This window comes from Trichechus manatus, unplaced genomic scaffold (assembly GCF_000243295.1).
Source record: "Trichechus manatus latirostris isolate Lorelei unplaced genomic scaffold, TriManLat1.0 scaffold00247, whole genome shotgun sequence".
NCBI classification, from domain to species: Eukaryota; Metazoa; Chordata; class Mammalia; order Sirenia; family Trichechidae; genus Trichechus; species Trichechus manatus.
The window spans coordinates 1218948-1241100 of record NW_004444183.1 but is presented as its reverse complement, the minus strand read 5'-3'; the positions used below and the strand labels follow the sequence as shown (position 1 = coordinate 1241100).

At 37.0% G+C, this 22153-nt stretch overlaps 1 protein-coding gene across 1 annotated transcript in view; it reads left to right on the top strand.

Moving 5' to 3' along the window:
• ABCA13 (ATP binding cassette subfamily A member 13) overlaps nt 1-22153 on the top strand; it is a 527556-nt gene that overhangs the window by 472690 nt on the left and 32713 nt on the right. Inside the window, 4 exon segments of the mRNA XM_023724448.1 lie at nt 6904-7054; nt 15342-15476; nt 17879-17982; nt 21871-21963. Of these exon segments, the coding sequence (XP_023580216.1) occupies nt 6904-7054; nt 15342-15476; nt 17879-17982; nt 21871-21963 (483 nt within the window).

Here is a 22153-nt window from a genome sequence, read left to right as displayed (position 1 = left end):
AATAATTCTTGTAAGTTTGGTTTGACTTTTACATATTCCCTTAATTTCTGTTTATCTGGAAATGACCTAATTTCACCATCATATCTGAGCGAGGGTTTTGCAGGATTTATTATTCTTGGCTGGCAATTTTTTTCTTTCATGATTTTATGTATGTCATCCCATTGCCTTCTTGCCTGCATGGTTTCTGCTGAATAAGCTGCTCTTAGTCTTATTGTTTCTCCTCTGTATGCGACTTCTTGTTTTTCATGAGCTGCTCTCAGGATTCTTTGTTTGTCTTTAGTTTTGGCGAGTGTGATTATGATATGCCTTGGTGATTTTCTTTTGGTGTCTATCCTATATGGGGTTCCTTGAGCTTCTTGGATGGCCAGCTTTTCATCTTTCATGATATTGGGGAAGTTATCTGTTGGCAGTTCTTCAATGATCCTCTCTGTGTTTTCTGTTTTCTCCCCCTGTTCTGGAACTCCAATCACTCTCAGATTTTTGGTTTTGATTGTATCCCACATAACTCTCCGGGTCTCTTCATTTTTCTTTGTTCTTTTTTTCTGAGTTTTCCTCAAACAGAGTTGTATCCAAGTGTTTGCTTCAATTCCACTGATCCTGTCTTCCACCATTTCAAATCTACTTCTCAGCCCTTCTATGACACCATCCATTTCAGAAATCTTGTTGTTTATCTTTGGATTTCTAATTGTTGTCTTTGTATAATTTCTACTTGTGAATTTATTTTGGCATTTTGTTCCCGTATTATTTTCCTGAATTCTTCCAATTTTTTGTCTGTATTTTCCCTGAATTTGTCTATTTTTTCCTCATTTTTTTCTGCTTTTTGCTTCAGCTCTTGGAGAATTCTGAGTATTAGAGATTTGAATTCCCTATCAGGTAGTTCGAGTGCCTTTTCTTCCCCTGGAAAGTCATCTGGTGTTTTATTTTGGGTGTCTACTGGAACCATCCTATTCTGTTTTTGTAAATGTTTTGATATTGTCTGCTGTCTTCAGGGCATTCAGTAGTTATTTTTCTGGTTTATTGATTGTAGATTTGTTTGTTTCATCCCTTTTTTTAAAAATTTTGCTATGTCTGAGCAAGCGGGCTGTGTGTTCTTCGTTGTTTCCTCATCTGTGTGCACAATACTTTTCTCCTCCTTCTCCAATTGGCAGGGTCAGTCACTCAGATACGGTATAGCAGGGCAGGTCTAGCTGAAGAGGAGTTGCTGGGATGGGTTGTTTGTGGCACTTACCACAGCTGCCAGGGCAGGTCGGTAATCAGTGCAGGGCAGGTTCCAGTAGGCCGTGACTGTGCTGCTTGGTGGTGTGATGTTAAGTGCACGGTGCAGGTAGGCAGGATGTAGTGGGGAGACTGTTATGTGTGGAGCTAAGATGTATATGGGAGAGAGGAGATAGGAACAGGAGCGAAAAACATACAAACAAACAAAGAGAATGCTAGGGGAGCTTGCCGTTAGAGTGGAGAGACAAGAGACTATGAAATGGAGAAAAACAAAAAAGTGAAGTGGAAGAAAAGAAAGAAAAGAAAAGAATGAATAAATAAAAATCAGAAAGGTTAAAGAACCGCAAAGTTCCCAGGATTCCCACCGGTGTGTCTGTTAGGTCTGGGGAAGTTGTTCTCAGGTGTTGCAGTACAGCCTGTCTAGTAGTCACAAAGGTATTCAGCACCAGGTATTCAGGGAACAGAAAGAGAAGGAAGGTATAGAGAGATGAGAAACTGAATAATGAAGAAAGACAGAAAGGGAATAAGAGGGAAAAGAAAAGAAAACATATTTAAAAAAAAAAGAACGAGAAAAACCCCCCAAAAAACAGATTAAAAAAAAAAAAAGAAAAAAACAAACAGTGAAAAAAGAAATGCCCTCAGGGATCCCTCTGCATGTCTGTGCAAGCTGAGGCGGTAGTTTCCAAGCCACGCAGCACTGCCTGGCAAGAACGGGCTCCCAACTCAAGAAAAGGAAAAGAAAACAAACAAACAATTCTAAACGAACAAAACCCCGGGATCCCACCAGTGTGGCAGCCCAGCCAGGCAAGCAGCTTCACACTCGAACGGAGCTCTGCATCCCCTCAGGAAGAAGCAAAGATGGTGCACGGAGCCAGGTATTTGAGCAAAAGGAGGGGGAGGTGGTGAGAGGTAAGGAAGAAATCAAAAGAAGCGGGAAAAAAAGCAACACCAGAAGCCAACAAATGGCACTCAGAGAGTCAGCTCATGTGGGCTGGTGGGATCCAAGCAGCCAGTGCTTCCCGTACAAGAGACTGTGTCTGCGGGAGGAAGAGGAGGCCAAGTGAGGTAGAAGAAGTGTTGGGGGGTGGAAAGCATATATCACAAATTTCCGGAGCTCTGCAGCCCCTCAGGAAGAAGCAAAGATGGCACACGGAGCCAGGTATTTGAGCGAAAGGAGGGGGAGGTGGTGAGAGGTAAGGAAGAAATCAAAAGAAGCGGAAAAAAGCAACATCAGCAACCAGCAAATGGCATTCAGAGAGTCAGCCTGTTTGGGTGGGTGGAATCCAAGCAGCCAGTGCTTCCCGGACAAGAGAGTGTGTCCGTGGGAAGCAGAGGAGGCCATGTGTGGGCAAAGAAGAGTGGGGGTTGGGAAAGCATATATCACAAATTACCAGTTGTTTTTTCTCCCACTGGAAGCTCCCTGAAGCTGCCTTCTCGTACCCCCTGTTTGCTGCTCTCTGATAGGAGTCCAAGATGGCTGATCCATGCTACGTTAGCTGATAGGGGACCTCTGCATGAATCTCTCCTCGCTCTCCATTCTCTGTCAGTTTTCTCCATTTGGTGCCTGGCTGAGTTCTTTATCTCTTCATTTGATGTTTTAGGGTTTCAGGATTGTTGTTTTCTCTGTTTGGCTTAGGTTTTTGGATCTTTGCTATGGAGGGACGGTATGGTGCTTCTGCCTAGAGCACCATTTTGCTGGAAGTAAGCTTTTTTCTTTTTTATCTTGCCTTACTGCACTGAGACTGTAAGTACAATGTTAAATAAAAATGGTGATAGTGGGCATCCTTGTTTTGTTCCTGATTTCAGAGAGAAGACTTTAAATATCTCACTGTAAACTCTAACATAGTTGCTATGGGATTTGTTTAGACATTCTTTATTAGATCAAGATATTTAATCTATTTTTATTCTTATCTTGCTAATTAAAAAAATTTGTAATTTATGTATTTAATAGGGAATGTTTTTAACATTTTATTGAATGCTTTTCTCAGATCTTAAGATGATCATATGGTATTTCTTCTGTAGTCTGTCAATTAAGTGCTATACACTTGCTGATTTTGTTGTTGTTCTTTTTAAAGTATCATTGCATGGCTAGAATAAAGCTGACTTGGTCAAGATTTAATTTTTTTTTTTATATATATATCACTGGATCAATTTGGTAATATTTTGATAGAATATTTCCATTTTCATAAGAGAGTGCCCTGTGATTTTACCTTTTTTTTGTAATATCCTTTTCAGGTTTAAGTATCAAGGTTAACAGTGGCCTCATTAAATAACTCAGGAAATTGTTCCCAGTCTTTCTGTTTTCTAGAATAGTTAACAACTGGTATAAATGTTTCAAAGAATGCCCCCAGTAAATCCATCTGGGCCTGGTTTATAGGAAGGGTTTTAATTAATCATTCAATTTTCTAGATGGAAGACTTTTCAGATTTTCTATTTATTCTATTTTGGTACATTGAATTTTGAGGAATTAGTCCATTTTATTTAAATTGTCATATTTATATTCAAGTAATTTGTTCATAATATATTTTATTTTTAATGTCTGTAAAGACTGTAGTAGAGTCATTTTTTGTCCTGATTGTTTTGTGTGTCAAATTATATTAATATTAGCATTTATTTATATGTCCAAAATATCTCTATTGTCTTAATTTTGGTTATTATAAATTTTCAGTTCTAGAATTTCCATTTGATTCCTTTTGTATAGATTTAGTTTTCTGGCATAATTCATCATCTTTTCATCTTTTTTGTGTATATTTTTACTAAAGGATTTTAAGGTCTATCTCTGAAAACTCCAATATCTGTATCATCTATTGGCTCATTTCTATTATCTGTGTTTTTCTTGTTTTTTTTAATGGTATGCCAGGTAAGGTTTGAAAGAATGAAAAAATTTAGAACCTCTGGGTGATTGTGTTTTCCTCCAAAGAGAATATTCTTTAGCTTTTGAAAGGCAATAGAATAGGGGAAATCATTTTAACACAATAATAAAATGGTATGATTTTGTTTAAGGCCGGAAGTCAGTGATTTTAAGGACTTGTGCTTTCCATATTGCACAGTGTGTCACCTTTTAGTGGTTCCATTTGAAAGCCATGGTTATTTACCAGAGTTCCAACACCTGACTCTTCAATGAATTCGTTTTTATTTTCCCACGACTATGATACACTTGATAGTTGTGTTTCATTTTTAAGCTTTTTAATATTAATGCTTGCCCTTTTCAGTTCTGTACTTGAATTGACTAATGTTCCAAGGGAAAGAGCATCTTGTAGTGTTCGATTTCTCTTCACTTCCTTCTCTCTGAGATCTTGGCCTCATAAATCCTGTCTGCCTTGACAGCTATGAACCCCAATTTTTGTCTCCTCAAAAAACAAACAAACAAAAAAGCCTTGTTCAGTTTCTCTACCTCATAGAAGTCACTTTTTACACAGCTTTACCACCTCTCCTTCCTCATTTGTTTTGTGGGGACAATGCCTCAAGGGAAAAAAATCGGAATGAATGTCTCATCTTAATGAGTCTCCCTTCTTTTTGTGATTAAAAATTGAGTTGCTGGCTTTCAAATATATTGTTTCTTATATTTTATCTGGCCGTTTTTTTATTTTGTTGTTTTAGAGGATAGGATGGGACGACTGCAAACTATTCCATCATGACCAAAAATAGGGCCCAGTTTAGCTACAGTTTTGAGAGTGAGTTTAAAATAGCACATGCAGGGAATGTTTGGAACACAGACAATATACACACTTATGCTTCAGAAATATTCTATTAGGGTTGCTAGAGTTAGCAAATAAAAATACAAGACATTCAATTAAATTTGAATTTCAGATAAATAACAATTTTTTTTCCATGAGACATACACATATTTAAAATTTATTCTTTCTCTGAAATTCAAATTTAAATGGCCTACCTATATTTTATCCTATGCAAGGTTGAATAAGCCATTAAACATACATGTAAATGGAAATAATTGTACAAAAACTGATTGGAAACACTAAAGAAATAGTAGATTGTGAAAATAATAAGCTGACATATTCACTTATTAAAATATAAGAAAATACTAAAAAATGATTTGGTATCCTCATGATATAAAAAGGTAAAATATTAAGACACAGGGGTGGAAAGCTTCATGACAAATGCCCCAGCTAAATTTGAAAGACAAGGGAATATAGATGAGGCAGGAACTAATATAAGGAAACTAACAAGAGCAGAATTAAAAATGCTGGGTATTAAATTAGTGATATCAGGAATGCACTCGAGAAATCCTTCCAGAGTATAGGTGGAAAGGCCATTGAATTGATGAGTAAGGGAATGGTAGATAATATAAATAATGGAGAGACAAATTTAAAATCTGTAGCTCTTGTACAGGACAAGGATGAGGGACCTGAAAAAAATGGAACAAAACTCTAATGAAAATATTGAGTAAAATTTTCCAGAGGCAGATACTGAAAACAAGACTTGATATATTATTGAAATAATTCAGAGATAATTCTTATATCAGGTAAAAGTCTTTGCAAAAAGACCCATACCCATATAAATCTTACAAAAACTCTTGAAATAAGCTGATAAACTTAGTAGGAGTGACTAAGCAGAAAAAGAAAATTTCTTATAGAGTAGCAGAAATCAAGCTGAAATAACATTTTGCTACACTGAATTTAGAAAACAAAAAGTGAGAGGCAGTTACTTTTACAGGATTTAGAAGGCAAAAGCAAAATGATGTTGAGAACTTAAAGTTTTACACAAAGTCAAGATTTATTTTATTGTTTACTTGCTACCAGGTATATATATTGCTTTGATAGAAATTTTAAAAAGTAACAATCATGTTAATGACTAGATTCATCGTTTTTTCCCCCTATAATCGATAAATGCTAATAATTGCCCCTTTAGCAGTCATGATTTGTCAGCAAAGCTTTCTTTATATTATCTTCCATTTAGAAGTTAGGGATTATCTTTACTAAAATGTGCTCAAGAATCTTTATATTCCATAAAATTTTATCTGCATAAAAATGCATAGAAACAAGTCAATAAGAAAATAATCAAAACGTTAATTGTGGTGTCATTTGGGTAGTTCCAAATATTCTATGATGAGTATATATTAATGATAAAACTAGAAATAAAAGTTTTGTTTTTGTTGAAGTAGATATAATTTTGTATAATCCTCACCCTTACACTCATGTCAGATAACTACACTTGAAAGATTAACACCAAAATATTAATGGTAGAAATAACTGAAGGTTGGGACCATGAATAGTCATTTTCCTCCTTGTCTCTCTACGTTTCTGTGCGTTCAATGAGAGATTATATATAATTGTTAAAATAAAAATTTAACTTTTAAAAAATCAGAATGGTGGTTTGGTCATTGATTTACTAGATGTTAACGTAAATTGTTTGAGTAGGGAAGATAAATAATAAATATGATAGTCATTAATAGAAAACTTGTCATATGCCAAATACAAAGCTCGGTGCTTTATATATTCTTTTCTTCAATACCCAAAGTAATCATGGAGTTACCTTAATTAACACCCCAGCCTCTGATTCCAGAGCCAAGCCTGTTCAGCTGCTTGACACGTGGGTTGCTGCTTATTAAATTCATTGTATTAATCAAACTATGCAATAAACTTCTTACAGATGAGTCAAACGTGAGAAATGGGCTGAGGTTTGTTTAGAAAATCCAGTTTTTCTAAGCTGTGTCTCTTCTCTAAGCAGAGATGAGGTGGCCCTCTCCTCGGCCGGCGTGGCGGGTGTTCTCATTGGCTACTGCCCGCAGCAAGATGCCCTGGATGACCTCCTGACTGGTCGGGAGCATCTCCATTATTACTGCAGCCTGCGTGGGATTCCAAAGCAGCACATCCCTGAGGTGACGTCCTTGAAGGTTTCCAAAAAAAGGAAACTTGTCAGTCATGCATGGTGACCACTTCCCACTCTTAAAGAAGCTCTCTTACCCTTGCAGAGGGAACCATTAGTACCAGATAAATTTACTTGAAATGTATTTTCCAGTATGATTATATTGAAGGAAACTAAATATATTTTGGTTGTATTTGTATTAATTTATAGTATATATTTAAGGTATATCTGTGTGAGGAAGTGATGCGGTAGGAGTGAAAGCAGAAATAAAATCACTTGTAACTTTATATTCCCCTTTGCTTTTTTATTTTTTCTCTTTAAATGCCTTCTATTTTTACTCTACTATTAATTTGTCTAGGAGCCCTGGTGGTGCAGTGGTTAAAGTGATTGATTACCAACCGAGAGTTCATTAGTTCGAAACCACCCGTGTCTCCATGGGAGAAAGATGTGGCAGTCTGTTTCTGTAGAGATTTATAGCCTCGGAAACTCTATGGGGCCACTATGAGTCAGAACCGTCACATTGTCAGTGGGTTTTCTGTTTGTTTGTTTGTTTTTAAATTAATTTGTCAAGACAGGAACAAATATCATAAACTTTGTACCCCCAGGATCTGACAGAGAAGTGAGCATAGAGTATTGTGAGGTTTGGTGGATTATTTGAATGGATGGCTTCCTATTGAGTGGGTTGATGGCTTCCTGCCTGGGTTCTTTCTGGAGAATGCCAGGAGTGTCAGAAGCTGCAGAATTCCCCTTTTGCTCATCCTTTCACTCATGAAAGAAGGGAGGTGGTGGGTGCAACAGTGAGAAGACCAGAGGCCACTGCCATTCTTCCCCATTGCTGAGCAGACAGCATTACCTGACAGCACAGACATAGTCCAAACAGGGAGCCATTGGAATGGCAGATGCTTAAGGAAATTTTTTACCTTTTCTGTACCTCATTGTAGAGAGTCTGGAGTGCTCCTTGGATTTCTAGAGTCTGAACTGGGAGCAGGAATGAGAGGCTTATGTGATGCATTTTCAATTAGACTCTGAAAAAGCTGGTACATGCTGGGATACACAGGAGAAAAAACTAATAGCCATCACCTTAACCGGTCCATGAAGATTTATTCACTGAGCTGGTTTTGTAATGCTTCAGCCTCCGTATCTTATTTATGCCTGCAACTTCAAATGAAATGGGAAGAAGAGTCTTTCTACAGCGTTGCAGGGTCCTGATCATTATATCCACCTCCCACTCTATTAAACAAAGGCAGCTAACCACCACACAGGAGACCCACTCATTGCAGTGCTGAACAGCTATTGGGAGTCCAGGATTAATTGTTGGCCCAATGTTAATAGATATTTATCTCTGTCACGTCCACCTTGTTAGTTTTTAATTAAAGGGGCAGATGCTTGTCAGGCTCCGTAAGCTGGCCCCTTTATTATATGGGGGAAATGTGCTCTATGAAAATGTTCTTGTTAATATAGTAAGGCTTTGTGCATTCTGTGATCAAGACAATTGCCTTCTGATCCTCCACTCGCCTACAGCCTTGTTTTTCTGAACTCCTCCAGCAATAAGCATTATTTTAATGGTCACCAATTAGGAACTGGCTTCATTTCTTTCATAGAATTACAACTGATTTTGCAGACAGTATTGCTATTTGCTCAAAGGTTTCTAATATGATAGCATACTTCCCCATGCATTCCCAAAGGAATTACCTCCCTTTGTGGCAAATTTCCCTCCCCCAGAAACCTTGAGAATATTCAAAATATGAAACAGGCATATCCATTCTAATATTCTTAGCACAAGGTGACCAGAAGGGATTATTAGAAAATAATAGGAAACAATAGTGTTAGGTAACATTTAACTATTTATTCTGTTCCAGGCATCACACTAAATATTTTACAACAACCATATGAGGTAGATAATATCATTATTCCCATTTTACAAATGGGGAAGTGAAGGCACAGAGAGTTTAGGTAACCTAACCAAGTCACACAACTAGTACGTAGCGGGGTTTGTATTAAAACCAGATAACCCAGCTCGAGAGTACGTGTTCTTAATTAAGAAACTGTCCTGATGCTTAATATATTCAGTTGCTAGTTGTGTAAGAAAGACATAATTCCCAGTGCCATTAATAGCTCAGTCTTATTTTCTGTGCCCCTTGGGGCTAAAGAAGTGCAAGGCCATTTGGGCTTGTTTGGTTTCTCCCCTGACATGAGCTCTTCTTACTTTCTTTTGAGCTGGAACTGGGGCCTGAAGTTTGCACCTCACCTCCAGTCCTTCAGGACTTGGGCACATGATTGTCGTTCTTTCTGGTATATCTGCTGCTCTCGTAGGTTCTTTTTCTCCATGTTGTTGTCTGCTTCCACTGTGACATGTACAGCCATTGTTGCCTCCACTATGATTATAGATGGAGATTGTCTTGTGCCTGCTGGCTGGGAAGTTTCTCCCTTCTTCACCATCACAGCACTTGTCCCTCCTCCCTCCATCCATGGACTTAGAGCCCAGACCTCACACTTGATCCATCTGCCCTCCTGGGGCCACAGCTCACCTGTGATTCCAGCTTGTTTGTGATTTTTGTTCTAGCCATGTTGCTCACTCCCCCAGCATTTCACAGTTCCATTAAGTACACACACACACACACACACACACACAAAAAAAAAAAAAAAAAAAAAAGAATGCCTCTTCATTAGGCTGGAATTTATGTTTGGTAGATTGATGTAATGATTTTCAATGTTTTCTCATTGTCCACACTACACATTTTGTACAGTATAGAAAAATTTACAAAACTGAGCCTGGATTCAATTAACCTGGTAAGCAGTTTTGTATCAAGTTATAACAAAATAATTCAGGAGACAGAGGACATGCTCTGGATGTAGTTGATGGCAGAAAATATTTAAGGGTAAATGTCATGCCTAAACAACCAAACAACATACTAACTGGATGAAGACTGGCGGTTTCTGTATTTTGGTTTTCCCTGGTATTGAGGAGGTAAAGCCCTCAGCCGTCTTATTTTTAGTTGTTGCTGCTGTTGTTAGTTGTCCAGATGACTGCAACTCGTGGTGACCCCCTGTATGAGAATGAAATTTTGCTTGGTTCTGCACCATCTTCACAATCTTTGGTATGCTCGAATCCATTGTGGAGGCCACTGAATATTTTAAGTAACTTCCAACCTAAGGCGCTCATATTCTAGCTCTGTATCAGACAATATTTTATTATGATCCAAAAGTTTTCATTGGCTAATTTTTGGAAGTAGATCTCCAGGCCTTTCTTACTAGTCTGTCTTAGTCTGGAAGCTCTGCCAAACCTGTCTACTGTGGGTGACCCTGCTGGTGTTTGAAATATTGGTGGCATAGCTTCCAGCATCATAGCAACACAAAAGCCACCACAGTACAACAAACTTACAGATGGGGGAGGGTGATATTTTTAGTTACTATCTGCACATTCCTAGAAGTGAAACCCTGCTGTGCCTTGCTTCCCATTATCTTCTCTTCATTTTATTTTTAAAAATAATTTATTTTATTGTTTACCATTGTTAACAATGTACACAGCAAAACATACACCAATTCAACAATTTCTACATGTACAATTCAGTAACATTGATTACATTCTTCAGGTTGCACAACCATTCTCAAAAATGTTGTGCAATCATTTCTGAATTATTCCTTTACCATTAACATGAACTCATTGCCCCCTAAGCTTCTTTTCTAACCTTTTGAGTTGCTGTTGTCAATTTGATCACATATAGATAGTTCTTTAAAAAGCACAATTCTCAAGGCAGACATTCTTTACTAATTAAACTAAACTATTTGGTTTAAGAAAGACTTCAGGGGGTATTTTTGGTTGAAAGTTTAAAGATTATCTCAGGATAATATTTTCAGAGGTTCATCCAGTTTCTATTGCTTTAGAAAGTCTGGATCCTATGAGAACTTGAAATTCTGTTCCACATCTTTCCCCTTTTGTTCAGAATTCTTATAAAGAATCTTTAATCAAAATGTTTGGTAATGGTAGGTGGTCACCATTCATTTCTTCTGGTCTCATGGCAAAGATGGCACTTGTTCATGGAAGCAATTAGCCACCTATTCCCTTTCCTCCTTCTATTCCTGACTCTCCTTCTTCGTCTGTTGCTCCAGGCAAATAGAGACCAATTTCTCCTCAATCAATTGTACCTTGGATGGCTGCTTGCAAACTTTTCAGGCATCAGGCACTACACAACAAACTAGGAGGTAGAACAGAAGCACTAAACACTGTATTTGGCCAATTAACTGGGATGTCCCATGAAACCATGACCCTAAACCTCCAAACCAAGAAAATAAATCCCTTGAGGCGTTTCGTTGTACATAAGCAGCACCATCAGCTGCTTTTTTTTTTTTTTTAAATATATATCATGCAACATCTGCCAACTCAACTTTTTACAGGTGTAAATCTTAGTGACATCAATTACATTAAAATTACATTAATCGGCTGTGCAGCTATTACCCTTAATCAATGCTAATTTTCTATCACTTAATCAGAAATCATTATTTTCTCTTTGGACCTGACTTTTACTCTGAAGCTTTCTTCCATTCACAGTCAGTTTTGCTCCTCATGTCATAAGGAGTTAGAAGTTGTAAGACAGGAGGAACAGGGCCCAGGGGATAAATGTCAGAGGGAAAGTGAGAAGAAAGGTATTTCCACTTTATATCTTTGGTTCCTTTTTCCTACGTGCTGACTCATTTTGATCTTTAAACTCATGGAAAATTTTGTTGTGGCCATCATATGTGCAAGGGGAAAATTTTGGCTTTATGATCAAACTGACGTATACGTGAATCTTTGACCAATTTATTTTGGCTCAAATGATATTTATAGAAGTCCCACCATGTGCCAGACATGATTAGGTACTGGGGATATAAAGATGAATGAATCTCAGTGCCTTCCCTTAAGTGCAATACAGTTTCTAGAGCTTTATGTGGGAAACATACCAAATAGCAGAAAAAGATCCCATTAACTTATGATATTTTGGGGTTTAATATTATTTTTCCAGCCATGATTGCTAAGGTTATTACATTTGCCATTATTTTGATAGGAGTGCTGAGTGCAGGAAAAATTGCAGCAAAATACCTTTTATTAGACAGTTTTTAGTGATTTTCTGAAAACATGACATTCAGAAAGCACTAGATGAAACCAATACATTTATTCCTGTGTACTCTGGAATACTTCTTATGGTTAACCAATCTAAGATTTGCAGACACCAACATATAACCTTTAATGAAATTGGAAAAACATGACATATGTTTCCTGGTTTCATAAAAATAAGCCACAATAGTTTGGCAAGATAGATCAAAAGCTCTCTTATTCTTAAGTACTTTCAGCAGAACCAGGTGCTTTTATTATATTTTATGTCATTTTTGTTGTTATTGTTTAGCAACATCTGTTTACATAGTCGCATACGAGGAGCCCTGGTGGCGCCATGGTTAAGAGCTCAGTTGCTAACCAAAAGGCTGGCTGTTCAAACTCACCAGCTGCTCCATGGGAGAAAGATGTAGCAATCTGCTTCAGTAAAGATTTACAGCCTAGGAAACCCAATGAGGCAATGCTACTCTGCCCTTTAGGGTTGCTATGAGTGGGAATTGACTCGGAGGCAATGGATTTTTTTTTTTTTTTTAAGGGTTTACATATTGCTAGTGTTTGACAAAGCAGATGGAAGTAAAGTGAAAATTTCTTTCTGATACACACACACACATTTTCATTCTTTTCTTGTATCTTTATAGATGTAATAAAACCCAAATAGGTCATTTTTCCAATATGTCATTTTTCCTGTCCTCACCAACATGAATACTTACCCTTTCAGAAATCTTCCTAACAGTATCTGTTACTCTGATTCCTTTCCTTCATCTCTCGTGTGAGGGTTCATGCACGTGCTAGTCTTATACTTCTTGGTAGACCCTATCTGATGAAAACAATGGTCACAATCCATTATAGCTGCACACATAAAGCCATTGTTAAAATGTTAACAGTTTTTCTTGGGAGGTGTGATTACTATGTCAGCTTATACAAGTTTAGTGAGATGCAGTGGCAGCTCATTAGTCAACCTCATGCCACTGGCCCACTCCCTGCATCCGTCCTTCCTCTCTTGTGCTGACTGTGCACTCAGAACCCAAGCTGGCGGCTGGTGTGCCCAGCATTCCTGTTCCAACCATTCAAGCCTGTTGTTTACAAAGAGTCTGTTGTTTATCACCAAAACCATTTATGTCAGCCATACTGCAATTTTTAGTTATAGAAGATTTTTATTAAATATTGCAACATTGATTAAGTACGTGTGTAAAAAGGAAGAGAGTGTTTCTTTGAAAACTGGTTTAAAAAACGATTTCATACAGATGAGGTGTTTTAAAACTTGCTTTTGAATTACATGTGGGCAAGAAACTGTGAGAAATTTGAAACAAATCATAAAGATCTTGACAGATTTTGCCCTCACAAAATTGCTTCCACCAAGAAGTTTTTGCTCCACTGGAAGACATGCAAACTAGGAATCTTAGATGATGAATTAAGGGTGTGGTTTAGGCAAGGGGACAGTGACCAACTCCATCAGCAGATCCACATTCAAGAATAAGCCCTAGGACTGCATCCAAGAGAGGCAAAGAAAGTATGTTTATACATTTTAAGTTAAAATGTTGAGGGTCCATAATTACCCCCCCTTTTTTTAATATGTACTTCTTTAGTTTTATTGACCTTTTTGATTAACCAGCTATTTGTCTGAGAGAAAGGCACTTCTGTTGCAAACGCATTCAGTCTCTTCTTGTCCTGTATTGTTGAAGTAGCTAAATTGTCACCTTGAAGTTTAGTTGTTTGTCCTAGTTCATAAACTAAATAAATAGGATTTACTTTCCTGGTAAATAGGATTTAGTCCCTAGGTGGTACAAGTGGTTAACACGCTCAGCTGCTAACCAAAAAGTTGAAAGTCTGAGTACACCCAGAGATACCGCAGAGGAAAGGCCTGGTGATCTACTTCCAAAAAATCAGCCATTGGAAACCCTATGGAGAACAGTTCTACTCTGACACACATGGGGTTGCTGTGAGTTGGAGTCAGCTCGATGTCAGTTGGTACTGGTATTTCCTATTCACTTATTTATTATCATGCATATCCTAATTGTTTTATCTTTTTTCTTATTTTAATGTATTTAGAGACTCTTAATATTTTGTCACCATCACTATTGTTCCTATTATTATACTTATTCCAACATTTTGCATTAGTTTCCAAAAAGTAATAGTTTAAAGTTATTTTTTTTATGTAGCTATTTAGCACACACAATTATTAATCGATCTTCATACTACTATGGTTTTTCCTCTTCTCCTAAATTTAAATTAAGATATGATCTTGGCCACTTTGATTATATGATGATATCTGAAGAATGAATCTGAGTTAACACCTCTATAATCACAAAGTTTAAATAAAACTGTTGGCAAAATTTTAGAAGTATATAGTTGGAAACAAAGAAGTTGCTTAATCTTGGCCCCAGGAGGAACCAAACCAGCACAGGAGACAGACTGAAAAGAGACAAAATATATATAATGCACAGAAGAGGGAAGAGTTATTTACACTGAGAGGGGATAAGGAAATTAGCTGGGCCTTAAAGTATGTATGAAAAATTGGCAGATTGAAAGGTATTAGAGAAAATAGAAATTGTGAACATGCTTGATGTACTTGGGGAACAGTAAGAATTTCCCTGTGATTGAAGGGTATTACATTTAGTAATATGTAATCACCATCCTCCTTACTTGATAAAATAGCTCCCAGAAGTTGCAAGTAAGAAAATTCCTCCCTCTTTTTTCCCCCATCTCCAGTTACTTTATAAACCAATCTCTGGGTGGACAATTTCTAACATTGGCTTCTTAATGTAAATGAGATATTATGTTAATACTGAAAATTCTCTCCTTATGCTCTTTCCTCCTTTGAAGGTTTTATTTCTATTTTCTCTCTTGGTTTTATTCCTATTCTGTTCCTTCACAGTCTTCTTTGTGGCTCACCTTTTTCTGCTCACCTTAACATTGAAATTCACCTGGGCCCAACCTTGATGCTAAATTTTGTGCCCATACTGCCTGCCTGAGTGCCACATCTGTGTATTGTGACTACCACTTAGATGTCCCACAGCCTAGGAAAGGCTGGGCTCTCATCTGTCCATTCATGAAGAGAGGTGTTTCAGACATACTCTTGACTGTATGTGGGCTGGGGTTGGGCTGGCAGTGGTAGAGGTGGAAGAAGCAAGATTCAAGGCTGAGAGGTAGCAGGTGTCATTCGGCACCTTGGTGAATGGTTGTGCCTTCATGGAGACTCCCTCTCTTCTAGGTTGCTGGAGACCTCGTGAGGCGCTTGCACCTGGAAGCCCATGTTGACCAACCTGTTGGCACCTACAGTGGGGGAACCAAAAGGAAACTCTCTACAGCCCTGGCCTTGGTGGGCAAACCTGAAATTCTTTTACTGGTGAGTAGAGGAAATATCAGTAATATGCCTGTGTCTTGAAATAAGATAAACACTGAATATGTATTTATAAATTTATTTTAACGTATCAGAGTTCTTCCAGGAAGTAATTTCAAAACTTGTAACTTTGGTTCTCTGAACTAATAAACTGTTTTGATATAAATCACCATTTCCCAAGCAAGCAGAATGTACAATATCATTAGAATTTTGTAGGAATTTATATTTTGATAAAATATTTTAATATGCCAAATTGAAAATTCAATAAAATTTTAACATTAAAAACAATATTTTAAAAGAATATCAATTCATCAGTGATCTACAAATCAAAGTATGTTTCTCTTCTAGCATATTGCTTTTCAGAGCTTTTCCCCTGCATATATATGTGCATCATAGCTGTAGTGACAGTATACACCTGAGGTGAACCCTGAGGACTGGTGTTGGGAGAGCGTGACGGTTATAGCAGGGAGGGCAGGCCATTCCCGAGTGTGTGTAAGGCCCTGAGACAAAGCAGTCTGCGGCCTATTTGGGGACTTCAATTAATTCAGTTTGGCTGGATCAGAACATTGATTGGAGGTAGCAATTGCCAAAATAGAGCCAATTGTTGTTTTCCAAAAATGACTGTAACTATAAATAAGGGGATTCCAACAATAAATAAAATCGTTCTGCATGTGCCATAGACTGGATTCTAGTCACTAAAGCACTAGAGTGCAATCCAGAGCTTCACACTTGAAGAAAGTCTCAGGGACATTGGAAAACTATTGGAAACAGAACAGATTTTTTTCACCTCTTCATGTTCATTATATGAAAGCAGTGGAAGTGGGAGAGTTAACTGGGATCCAGAAGGCTGGGGTTGGAAAAAAAAGAGAAAAGTCTGGTCATTTAATGGTCATCTTCTGGAATCAGACTTGCATATTCCTTTTCCTTGCTCTAAGTTTGCTTTTTTCAAGGTTCAAGACTATTCCATAATTTTAAATTGTGGAATCTGACAATAAAAACTAAAGTTTACACAATTATACCATTTACAAACTACATGTCTTTTCCAACAAGATGAAGCAGGTGTGTGTGAAGAGTTAACAGACATGCTTCCTCATTACGTTCAGCAGAATCTTCCGTGCTCAGCCTTACATTCCGTATCCTAGGTCGGAATGATGGACCTCTGTCTCTGGCTTCCACCAGCCCCTCACACTCTTCTTTTACATATATGCTCGCTCTCAGCTTCTCTTGGTTGCCTGGAACTCTGCCCCAGTGGTTAAGGTGGGAACTCTGGAGTCAGACTGAGAGTGACAGGGTGCAAATTCTGCTTCTGCAATTCCCTAGCAGGTGACCTGCATTTTCTATGCATATTTTCTCCTTGTCTGAAAGTGGGCCTGGTGATAGTATTTGTTGAATGGAGCCATTGAAAGCAGTAAATGACATAATCCACATCGAGCACAAAGCTCAGTACTTGGTGCACATTAAACTCCCAATAAACGTTAGTGACTATGATGATGACTGTTCAAAGCATCTGGCTACAGAGATGCATTGAAGACCCCTTCTTCCATGAAGAGAAAAGAGATGACTGTCACAGATGACACCCAAGTAAGAATCAGGAAAATTTAAGATTGCATATCCAAGTATCTTACTGAACAATGTAAAATCATTATACATACCCATTAACCCATTGCCATGGTTGATTCTGACTTGTAAAGACTCTATAGGACAGAGTAGAACTGCCCCATAGTGTTTCCAAGGCTGTAATCTTTACAGCAGCAGACTGCTACATCTTTCTCCCACTATATGTGTGTGTGTGTGTCTGTGTGTGTATAATTTCAGAAATATGTATGTCACTTGGCTTGCAGAAAATGCCAGATGTTTGTTTTCCTGATCAGTGCCATTTCTTTTTTCACTTCCCTTCTGCTGCTTTCTTTGGGGAAGTTGATGACCCTAAGCTCTGAAGAAAAATTTGTTTAGTATTCCTTCCTTACAAAAAGCCCAGAAATGGGTCTTACAGTTTAGAAAGATTTCTATCAAAAGTGGGTCACATAGAAAGTGTTTTGGTGGTTATTGAAGGATAAAGCTTCAGGTTCTAGGAAATTTCAGTTTTTTTTGATGTTGCTGAATAAGTGAAACTTTTCTGCTGTCATACGTTTTTCTAGGGTTTATAATTTTAAAATTTTATATATGTTGAGGATTTATTTTAAAAGTATCAAGATTGGTGTGTCTAAGCAGATAATAAGGGGTGACTCAGCTGATGTTAAGATGCATCCATAATTTGTTGAGGGTAGTGCATAACACCCAATGGAGGGCTGCCTAATTGAGCCAGAGTGGAGATTTCGTCTTGGCCAGGATATGACCTCTCGTAGCAGTGTTTATATTCCTATGTGTGTTCTCTCAATGTCACAGCCATGTGTGTGTTTTCCCTACAGGATGAGCCCAGTTCTGGGATGGATCCCTGCTCTAAGCGGTACCTGTGGGAAGCAATTATGAAGGAGGTTCGGGAAGGCTGTGCTGCAGTGCTCACCTCCCACAGGTGTGTTATGCCCCCTTTCCTGGCCATTTCCCAAGCAAGACTGAATAGCAGTCAGCAGTATTGAGTTCATCCAGGAGCCCAGCACTGTGCTAAGCACTTAGTACTTCATCTTTACACAACACTGTGATGGTGATATGAGTCCCAGTTTATAGATTAGGACACTGAAGCAGAGAGAGGTTTAAGTAATATAACCAAGACCACACAGAAAGCAGGTGAAAGAGTGAGAATTTGAACTTAGTATTCTGGATCCAGAGACCACACCCTTGCTAGTCCATTGTTACTTTTCAAGGCTAAGTGCTAGACTCCCTTCCTCAGTTCCTCCTGAAGTGACATTTGGTTGAATTTACAGTTGTCATTTTACCATTTGTCGCTATATGTCTTCTGTCTCTTTTCTAAATTGGTTCCTCCTTGACTGCCTGCTTTACTTTAAATAAGTAGTCCTAAGTGTACCATTTTTGATATTTTAGCTATATATTTTTAAGTTGTTTTCTTATGGTTGATCTAGGGTTTATAGTATGTATCTTAACTTATCAGAGGAATGCTAACTTAATACCAGTAAAATATGGAAAGTTCAATATGGATCCATTCTTTACCCCCTTCTTTGTGCTATTATTATCATATATATGACATTTTTATATGTTATAAAGCCTATAAAACAATTTTATAATGATCACTTTGTATGGTCTTATCTTTTAAAGAAGGTAAGAAAAGAAATAAAAGTACATCTGTAGAGTTTTATATATTAACCAATGTAATTGCCGCTTACGGTGCTCATTTGTCCATGGGGATTTTAGTGACCATCATTTCCTGTCAGCCTGAAGGACTATCTTTAGCATTAAGTCAAGATGGCTAACAATTAATCCTCTCAATCTTTGTTTGTATCGGAATGTCATTATGTTGCCTTTGTTTTTGAGGGATTGTCTTTTTGGATACAACATCCTTGCATACTCATTTATTATCTCTTCATTTAGTACTTTAAATATGTGATCCCTCTGACTTCTCACCTCCATTGTTTCTTATAAGAAGTCAAACATTAATCATATTGATGTTCCCTTGCATATGATGAATAGTTTTAGTCTCTCTGCTGTCAAGATTTTCTCTGTCTTTACATTCAACAGTTTAATATAAAACCAAACCAAACTCGATGCTGTCAAGTTGATTCCAACTTGTAGCGACTCTATAAGACAGACTAGAACTGCCCCATAGGGTTTCCAAAGAGTGGTTGGTGAATTCCAACTGCTGACCTTTTGGTTAGCAGCCAAGCTCTTAACCACTGCGTCACCATGGCTCCACATGTCTAAGTATATTTATCCTACCTGGGTTTCATTGACCTTCTTGGATGTGTAGATTCATGGTTTTTAGTAGTTGTGGAAAATTTTGGCCATTATTTCCTCACATATTTTTTTTTGGCCCTTTCTACCTCTTCTATCCTTCTGTGACTTCCATTACATGTATGTTGGAACTTTTGCTGGAGTCTAACAGATCTATAAGCTTTTGGTTCATGTTTATTCTATCTTATTTTTTTGTCTTCTCATATTGGATAATCTCTATTGATGTACCCTTCAAGTACTTTGATTCTTTCTTCTGCTATTTCAGATCTTTTGTTGAGCCCCTCTAGTGAATTTTTCATTTCATTTATTGTACTTTTCAGGTACAAAATTTCTATTCGTTTCTTTTTATATACTTTCCATCTCCTTCTGCAGAATCACTATTTGTTAGTTCATTGTAGTTATCATTTTCTTTAATTCTTTAAATGTGATTCCTTTGGTTCTTTGAGCATATTTATGATAGCTGCTTTGAGGAATTTTTCTGCTAAATCAGTATCTATGGACTTTTTTTTGTTTGTTCATTTTATGTGCTTATGTTCTCCCCTCCTCCACCCCTCTGCCACCACCGTAGGCTACATCTGTGAAATCTCTCTCCCCTGCAATGAGTGGCTGTTGATACCGCTGCTTGTTTGTTTTTTTTTCTTTAATTTTGTTTTCATATTTAAACCTGGTTTCTTACATGTGTTGTTAGTTTACCATTGCTGCATCATTACCTTTTCACCATGCAATTAATTGATGTTAAGAAACCTCATTTTAGTGGCTGACTTACACATGGACTCTCATTTATTTGATTCTTATGCTACCGTGGAAAATTACGTTTCCCGATTTTTAATATTATAAATAAGCTGTTATATGCGGCTTGACACATTCATCTTTTTTGTGTGTTCTCTTAGGGCAAATTCCTAAAAGAGGAATTATTGCCAAGTTGATTTTCAGAAAGTTATGCCATTTTTGCTCTTACCAGCAGTATATGAGATAACCCATTTAGAATAACTGGAAAAATATCGTTAGGTATTTTGAGCTTAGAGTTTGGGTATTGTTTGATCTTAGAATTCATTGTGTTTTTTTTTTTGCACTGTAAATGGAAATAAAACCTTTTTTCTCTGCAGCATACAAAAGCACATGTCGCTAATGCTTTTCTGGCTAGAAAGTAGTTTTAAAATCAATTTATTTCTGATTAAGTTTGTGATTTGCTGACAAGCCCTGATGAAGCAGTGGTTAAGTGCTCTGCTGCTAACTGAAAAGTCAGTGGTTCGAACTCGCCAGCTGCTCTGTGACACAAAGAAGTGGCAGTCTGCGTCTGTAAAAGATTTACAGCCTTGGAAACCCTATGGGACAATGGGGCAGTACAGCTTTTCAGCTTTGTAGGCTCACTATGAGTCGAAATGGACTGGATCGCAATGGGTTTGGTTTGGGTTTTATTAGCCATTGGCAGACTTTGAATAGTCTCCACATGTTATTTGCTTTTTTTTTTTTTTTCTATTGGATTGTTATTATTATTATTTAACTAACGTATGAATTTTTTTCTATTAAGTGTATCGACCCCTGCCCAAAATATTTGTTGCAACTGACTTTTTAAATGTTAGTTTGCTGTATTTTGACACACTTATTAGAAGTCTTATAGCTTTATGTTAAGTATATCAAACATTTCTTTCATAATTTCTTCCATTGCTGTAATGCTTAGAAAGCCTGTTTCCATCCTCAGATCACATGTAAGATATTACTTTCTGATTCTGGGCTGTCTTATTTTGCTCCATTGATCTGCTTTGTAATTCTTTAGAGGATCACTTCATTTTAGTTATTCTAGCTGTATAAAATATTCATGTTTACTGGAGCAAGGCTTTTCTCATTATTCTTCTTAAGTAATCTATCTATATAAAGCTATATTTTATAATCATTATCAATTTTCCCATGAGGGCTGGGAAACAAATTTTGATTGACATTGTACTATGTCCATACTGTAATTTACGTTATAATTTTTCTTTAATTACAATCATGTAATAATAAATTATAAATATGTATAAAATTATATTTTGTATTAGAATATACATTATCTTCATATTTAATTTATTTCTATTTTATACTTACACTTATACTAATATTATCTTATATAATTTTCATATTATAATTTAATAAATTTTCCAATTTTTTCAAATATCCATTCTTTCCTTTCAGGACTTTGATACATCAGAATTTCATTTGTGCCCATCAATAAAGCTTTTTTGTTTCTTTTCATAAGCCTTTCACGTTTTTGCTCAAAGTTATTCTCTATTTTGCATTTTTGTATTATTGCTTAAAGTTTCTCTCATATATTTTATAACTCTTCTTTCTGTTATAAGGAAATGCTAATAACTTTTTTGTTAATTGTGTAATTGGCCACCTAACTAAAACCTTATCAATTCTAAAAGCATGTATTTGATTTTCCTGAAGTTTCTATATAGCAAATTAAATAATTTGAAAATAGTGGTGTTTTTGTCTACTTTTCATTTGTAAAGTTTGATTCAAGCTGTATCTCTCTTGGACATGGCTTGTTTTATATGTTTCTTTTCCTTCTCTTCAGCATGGAGGAATGTGAGGCTCTCTGCACAAGACTCGCCATAATGGTCAATGGCAGCTTCAAGTGTCTTGGTTCTCCTCAGCATATTAAAAATAGGTATGCTGCAGTTTCCTTTTCCTTTAGATTTTCATTCTAAAATCATCTGCATTACATGGTGCTATAGCTGGAAATGCTGTAGACACAGGATGGTCCAGTTAGCTCATTTCATAGAACAGGAGATGAAGGCCCTGAGAATTGAAAGGTGTGCTTACAATACCAATACTAGTAAGTAAAAGACAAAGCAGTT